The sequence below is a fragment of the Chrysochloris asiatica genome, unplaced genomic scaffold (genome assembly GCF_000296735.1).
Source record: "Chrysochloris asiatica unplaced genomic scaffold, ChrAsi1.0 scaffold00066, whole genome shotgun sequence".
NCBI classification, from domain to species: domain Eukaryota; kingdom Metazoa; phylum Chordata; class Mammalia; order Afrosoricida; family Chrysochloridae; genus Chrysochloris; species Chrysochloris asiatica.
This window is the reverse complement of record NW_006408584.1, coordinates 16713939-16721506: the sequence shown is the minus strand read 5'-3', so window position 1 is coordinate 16721506 and position 7568 is coordinate 16713939. Positions and strand designations below refer to the sequence as shown.

At 40.8% G+C, this 7568-nt stretch overlaps 1 protein-coding gene across 1 annotated transcript in view; it reads left to right on the top strand.

The window, feature by feature from the left end:
• The first annotated feature begins 2379 nt into the window (after positions 1 to 2379).
• Positions 2380 to 7568, top strand: part of CPE (carboxypeptidase E) — a 155472-nt gene continuing 150283 nt past the window's right edge. The window contains exon 1 of the mRNA XM_006864539.1: positions 2380 to 2961. Coding sequence (XP_006864601.1) covers positions 2655 to 2961 — 307 coding nt within the window. The 5' untranslated portion in view covers positions 2380 to 2654. The remainder of the gene's footprint in view (positions 2962 to 7568) is intronic.

The following is a 7568-nucleotide window of genomic DNA, read 5'->3' as shown; positions in this document are numbered from 1 at the left end:
TCCCCAGGTCTTGCCACACTGCTGGCCAACCAGGTCTCCACCTGGGTTCACAGGAATCTATTGAACGTTGTAGGGCTTTAGCTCACAGCTTCATTGCTGTTTTTCCCTCACTTCCCCTTATTGGTGACGAACATGGTCACCAATCAGAGAGTGTATTCCCATTGAATCTTAGTCTTGGAAGGGGGTGAGATCCTCTGAGACCACATAATTGGTACAACTCCACCCATTAAAAAAAATAAAAGCAAAGTAAAACAACAACAAAAAAATAAAATAAGAGGAGTAGAAAACATACCCTATGTTTAAAGAGAGAGCAAAGGGACAACACAGGACTTCAATGAATAATATGTTATTTATGTGTGCAGTTACTAGTTAATATCCCTCAAGTTAGTGTGGTTTCTTTAAATTGCTAACATGAAAATCTTAACCTTCCACTCCGAAGTTATTGGTTTTAGCTACCCTGTTTTCTTCTTCTAGAGTCTCAAAGTTGCTCTTTTGGGCATGTGTTTAGAAATGTAATTATAGCTTTGGTTGTAAACTTTTGAACCACATAATCAAATACAGACTGTCATAGTGGAAAAGAAACAATTTTAGCTTTGCCTACATTGACAAGGAATGTGACTGGATTCAAACTCACGTGAGTGGCATGCCTTTGTAGTGACTGTTTTCCCCTGGGAGAAAAAACAAAACAAAACAAAAACCCGAGTTCCATGTTGTGGGAAATGTAGACAGTCAGAGGGGTTTGGAGCCAGGTCTCTCTGGCAGCACCTTACCAACCATGTCAGTTCTTTCCTTTTTGATCCATTAAATTAACTTGATATTCTCTTCATTGATTTCCAGATGAAGAGTTGTATTCAGTGTAATGCATTATAGACAGGATTATAGTTGTTGTTAAATTCCCTCGAGTCCTTTCCGACTCAGCAAGGGTTTCCAAGGAGGGGTGGGTAAGTTAGAACCACAGACCTTGTGATTTCAACCGACCTTGTAGTCCAATGCATTAACCCACAGAGCCACCAGGGCTCAATAGATAGGATTGGTGGTGGTGGTTATGTGCCGTGGAGTTGGTTCCGACTGATTGCGACCCTGTACAGGGTTTCCAAGGCTGTAAATCTTTATGGGAGCAGAAAGTCTCATCTTTCTCCTGCGGAACAGCTGGTAGTTTCGAACTGCTGACCTTAAGGTTGGCAGCCTGATTCATAACCACTACGCTACCAGAGCTCCTTATATATAGATAGTATTAGAAAGAGTAATTTTAGAAAGTAAACTAAAACCAAAACTAACATGAGAAATGACTCTCCTGGTCTCCAGTTTTTCTGCTTAGTTGGAATGCCCATTTGATTATTTATTTACGTGTGGTTCTAAAGTTCAAATTGTGACCTCTTTAGAATGTCTCGTCCAGATATTACTTTAGGAAAATAATTCCTATCTAAACCTCCCCACCCCCAACAACAACAAAAACAAAACACATCAAGTTAATTCAGATTCTTAATAACTCTCTAAGACAGAATAGAACTGCACCTTACTGTTTCTTGGTGTTTACAGGAGCAGACTGCCTCATCTTTCTCCTACAGAGTGGCTGCTGGGTGAACCACCCACCTTGTGGTTAGCAATCTAACGCCTAACCCACTGCACCACCTCAAATCCTGTATATACTCTGGATAGTTAGAGCTGTAAATAATTCCATATTTTTACAGTAGTTTTGTGAAGGGAAGCGTGGTGCCACTTATCAAGAATTGTTTTCTTTAATCTTATTTAAATCTTAATGCCAAGCTAGATCTAGCACACCCTTAGAACTGTACTGTTTTCGACACGTTGTTACAGAAGATGGTCACCATTGTCCAAAAGAAACTGTCTAGTCCTTTGGGGATTGTTGTTTTGTTTTCCTGGAAGAATCCAGAAATGTCATAAGTACAATGAAAGGCTATCAGCAAATGGAGAGAATTCACTTTTATTCTCTTAAACTTTTAAATTGATGTATACAGTATTATATTTTCTAGTCTGACCTTGCAATAAATGAAAATCTAACTCTAGAGGTTTGTATTTGGATTAGTAATCCAGTTATCATGGAGAGAAGGACAGCGGCTACCACTCTTTCTTCCTTTTATTCTGGAATGTGTTTTAATTTTTGGTGCATCTTGACGGAAACCCTATTCGATTTTGGATAGATAGTATTTTTAAAAAGGCTCCAATACATTCCAAGAATATTTCTTTCACATGCAATGTTACGGGTCTCTCAATGACAACCGTTTCCCAGACGTTAGCTGTCATTTCACCTGCATCACCCCAGAGCCATTTGACATTTGACGTGGTTCTGAGCTAACCGACAACGCAAGCATCGCTGGTAGATTCACAACCTGGGGGCTGGATCTGCGCTCCCACTGCGCCCCCGCGTCGCAGTGGTTTCTCCTGCAGGTCGCTCCCCTGGGCGGGGCGGCCAGTAGTGCAGCCCACGAAGCAGCGGCTGCGCCCCTTTCCTCTGGGTGGCCCCAGCGCGCGCGCGCGGACACTCATTCAGCCCTGGGAGGTGAGGCAAGAAGAGGCCAGTGCGGAATTTGCAACCCAGCCGCAGCGCCGGCCAACTAAGCCCCGGAGCCCGGTAAACAAAAGAGACCGCTCGGCTTAGGCAGGCACAAGCTGAGTTGGGCCTGAACACAGAGATGGCCGGGCAAGGCTGCCGGGCGGTGCTGGCGCTGTGCTGGACATTGACCGCCTGCGCTTGGCTGTTGGGTACCGAAGCCCAGGAGCCCGGGGCACCCACGGCGGGCTTGAGGCGGCGGCGGCTTCTGCTGCAGGAGGACGGCATCTCCTTCGAGTACCACCGCTACCCCGAGCTGCGCGAGGCTCTGGTGTCCGTATGGCTGCAGTGCACCGCCATCAGCAGGATCTACACTGTGGGGCGCAGTTTCGAGGGCCGGGAACTCCTGGTCTTAGAGCTGTCCGACAACCCAGGTGTCCATGAGCCTGGTAAGGTAGCTGCCTCTGCCATTCCCGGTGGGGATGGGATCCCTGAGGGAGGCAGAGGATTACACTATTGGCGGTGGGGGACGGGGGTGGGGGCTGGAGAAGGGGAAGATGGGTTTAGGGGTGCCTTATGGAAAAAGGTCTGCGGTGGAAGAGTGAAGATGAGGAAGAACCGCTGCCAAACGCTGGGATCACAATCCTTAGTCCTTTTCCATCAGCCCAGACCCTTAGGCCACCCTTTGATAGTCCCCAAAGACTGGAGAAGATGGGGATAGAGGTGAGGAGCAGGCAAACCTGGCGGTCACTGACATTTTACTGAATCAAAGATGTGAGGAACAATTTGGAGCCCAAAGGTAAGGTGTCCATCTTCCTTGCCAATGTGAGTGGAACGATAAGGAAGATAAGGTGCAGGAATAAGGAAACGAAACAGAGTTATCATTTGTTTCCTAATAAGCCCTGAATACCTATCTCTACCTATATCTGTGTATTAGGTACACCCTCTGCTGTAGATGCTCAGATGTGAACCGACATTGCTAATGCTAGGGTGATGGTTTTCACAGACACCCAGGTTCTCTTCTAAGGGCAGTAAAGGCTTCTGACTGGCATTACAATTACACGGGCTTTCTAAGGAAAAAAAAAAAAAAAAAAGCAATCTTGCATTTCCTCTGCTTTAGCCACTTGTAAAGAAAGAGTAGTTTGTGACTAGGTTTTTATTCCAAGAGATGCTCCCAAATAACCATCTACTTCGTCTTTCTACTGAATATGAGTTAAGGCATGCTTTAATTTATGTGTAATGTGATACATTAATCTTAATTAAGAGAAACTTAAAAAAAAATGTTCTTGGGAAACTTTTTTGAGTGTGTTTCTATTTTGAAAATGGTTTAATTATTTAGTCCTGCTCTTCTGATAATAAAGGTACTGTTAACGTAATCTGGGCTACTAGTATCATTGTGGGATCCATGGAATTTTTTGTTGTATTTTTTTTTTTAATGAGAAACAAAGCAAGAAAAATGGTGGAAAATTCTCACGGCTGTACCAGAACAGTTTTATAATGATATATAAGAACCAAACAGAAGGAATTAAAATCAGTGATAGTTTGAAATGTTTTGATCTTTAAATGTTTGGTGTATAGGTTGATCAAAAATAATTCTTCAAACAGTTAACATTTCTTATCTTCAAATAATATAATCAAAAAGTCTGTATAACCCTAAAGTCATAGAAAACATTTTATATACTGTTCGCTAGCAGACTCCAGTTTATAGAATTGCCAGCTTCATTTAGAGAATTAGTTTGTTACTGTCATATGAAGATACATTTTTTAAAAAAGATGTGATAACTCAGTTTCAAATAACAAAAGCAAGAAAATTATACGCACATTTAAAACTAATCTAAATTTTTAAAAAATTTTTCTTTTGCCTACTTCATTAGAGCCCTTTGCTATTCTGAGAGTTTCAGAGATACTATGTGAAAGTTAATATCTATTAATTTTCTGTTGTCTTGTTTAAAGTTTAGTGGTATTACTATCAGAAGGTGAAAACACTAATTCTGTTGTTTGACTATATGAAATGTAAAGTCCATCAAAATTTGTAAATTCCTTTTTTTTAGACTATAAGTTCTGTGTGTTAGGAACCCAGAACAGGTCTGGTACACAGCAGGTACTGAACACATCCTATGAAGAAAATGAATCAATCTATGACTGAATACCACAATGTTTTAAAGTAAAAACATTGTATTCCTCACAAAATACAAAGACTTAATTGATCTTACAAAGAAGGAATACACAGAGTCACTGTAACAAAAGGAAATGGTTGATGTTCAACCATTTCAAGAGGTAGCATATGATCAAGAGCCAATGATACTGATGGAAGAAGTCCAAGGTGCATTGAAGGAATTGGCAAAGAACAAGGCTCCAGGAATTGATGGAATAAAAATTGAAATCTTTCAAGAAAGTGAGGCAGCACAGGAAGCACTTACTCATTTACGCCAAGAAATTTGGAAGACAACTATCTGGCTGACTGATTGGAAGAGATCCCTATTTGTGCCCATTCCAATGAGAGGTGACCAACAGAATGTGGAAATCATAGGACAATATCTTTGATATCCCATGTTTTTTTACTAAAGGTAATACAGAAACGGCTACAAGCATACATTGACAGAGAACTTTCAGAGGTTCAAGCCGGATTCAGAAGAGGATGTGGAGCATGGGGTATCATTGCTGATGTCTGATGGATCTTGGCTGAAAGCAGAGATTATCAGAAAGATGTTTACCTGTGCTTTATTGACTATGCAAAGGCTTTCGATTGTGTGGCTCATGACAAGCTATGGATAACATTGCGAAGTTTGAGTATTTTGGAACACTTAATTGTGCTCATGAGGAATCTGTACATGGACCAAGAGGCAATTGTTTGAATAAAACATGGGAACACTGACTGGATTAAAATGAAGAAAGATGTGTGGCAGGGTTGTATTCTTTCACCATACTTATTCAACATGTATGATGAGCAAATAATCCAAGAAGCTGGGTTATATGAAGAAAAATGTGGCATCAGGATTGGAGGAAGACTCATTAACAACCTGTGATATGCAGATGATACAACCTTGCTTGCAGAAAGTGAAGAGGACTTAAAATATTTACTGATGAAGATCAAAGACCACACCTTCAGTATGGATTGCATCTCAATGTAAAGAAAACAAGAATCCTCACCACTGGACCAATAAACATTTTTATTAATGGACAAAAGTTTGAAGTTGTCAAGGCCTTCATTCTTCTTGGATTAACCATCAACACTCATGGAAACAGCAGTCAAGAAATCAAAGGACATATTGCATTGGCAAATCTGCTGCACTAGACCTTTTTAAAATGTTGAAGAACAAAGATGTCAGCTTGAGGACTAAGGTGTGCCTGACCCAAGACATAGTATTTTCAATGACCTCATATGCATGTTGAAAGGTTGACAGTGAATAAGGAAGATTGTAGTAGAATTGAAGCATTTGATTTATGGTGTTGAAGGAGAGTATTGAAAGTACCATGGGCTGCCAAAAGAACCAACAGATCTGTGTTGGAAGAAGTGCAGCCAGAGTGCTCCTTGGAGGCCATGATGGCCAAACTTCATACTTCGGATGTATGTCAAGAAGAACCCAGTCACTGGAGAAAGATAACATGTTTGGTAAGGTGGAGGGTCAGAGAAAAAGAGGAAGATCCCCAGCGAGATGGATTGGTAAAGTGGCAGCATCAATGGGCTCAAGCATGGCAACAATGGTGAGGTTGGCCCAGGACCAGGCAGTGTTTTGTTCTGTTGTGCACAGGGTCGCTATGAGTCAGTACCTACTCGATGGCACCTAACAACAACAAAGATAAAACAACAACAAAAAATGCTTTATATCATGTACTTTATAATTCCTTGTTAGGTGAAGAGAGCTTTAAGTCCATGTTGTGTTGTTGTTAAGTGCTGTCAAGTCTACTCATAGCGACCCTGTAGAGGGTTTCTGAGGAGCAACTGGAGAGTTTGAAACCACTGACCTTGTGGTTCATACCAACCTTGCGATCCAGTGCTTATCCTACAGAGCCACGCCAGGGCTTCTTAAATCCGTAGCATTGCCTGACAATAGAATGCAAATGTCTATTGTATTTTTAAAAGTAGAAATGTACTATTTTGCAATAACACTTAAAAAAAAAGTCACAAGGGTGATTTTCTTCCTCCTAAGAGTCCTGGTATGGTACTATGGGTCAATGCACTGGACTGCAAGTTGGGTTGAAATAATGGTTGGAGGTTCAAGCTCACCAGGTGCTCCTTGGAAATCCTATATAGGGCTTCTATGGACCGGAACTGGCTTTATGGAACTTAACAAGAACAACACATTTTATGAGAGTATAAGTAAGTCAGCAACCTGAAAGGAACTAATACATGTGGAAGTTTGTTTAGACATATGTTTGATAGTACCTGTATGAATTCACCTTTTAGGAAATTTCAATTAAGGAAAATATTCTTTGTTTTTAAATGGTCTTTTAATTCCTTTTAGATTAAAATATTTAAAGACATTAAAATGAAATATCCATACCTGTGTTTAGGTAAAAATTGATTCATTTGGTGTTTTTTCAGCACCTGCCCATTCAAGGTGTGCCAAACTTATGGGTTATACAGTGATACATTGGAACCAGAAGTCTAAAGGACAAATTGAAAACGTGAGAGATTGTGATAATGTTGGTAGAAGTACTAGAGAGAGGAGTCTAGGGATACTAGGCCACATTGATTTGGGTACTGAAGAATGGGTGCAAAGAATGGATGTAAGAAGGCAGGAAACATAGAAATTATTAAAGTTCACCAATTCTAGTGTTGTTTTAACAGAGCCTACTGTAGGGTTAAGAAAACCAAAAAGGAAGAACACACTCAGCATTTCTCAAGCTGGGGGAAACTGAAGAAAAAATCCAAGCCTATACTTTCGTTATTGAAAGATTCTCTGGGCAAATTATTGAATGAGGCAGAAAGCACCAAGGGAAGATGGAAGGAATACACACAGTCACTGTCCCAAAAGGAAATGGTAAATGTTCAGCCATTTCAAGAGGTAGCATATGATCAAGAGCCAATGATATTGAAGGAGGAAGTCCAAGG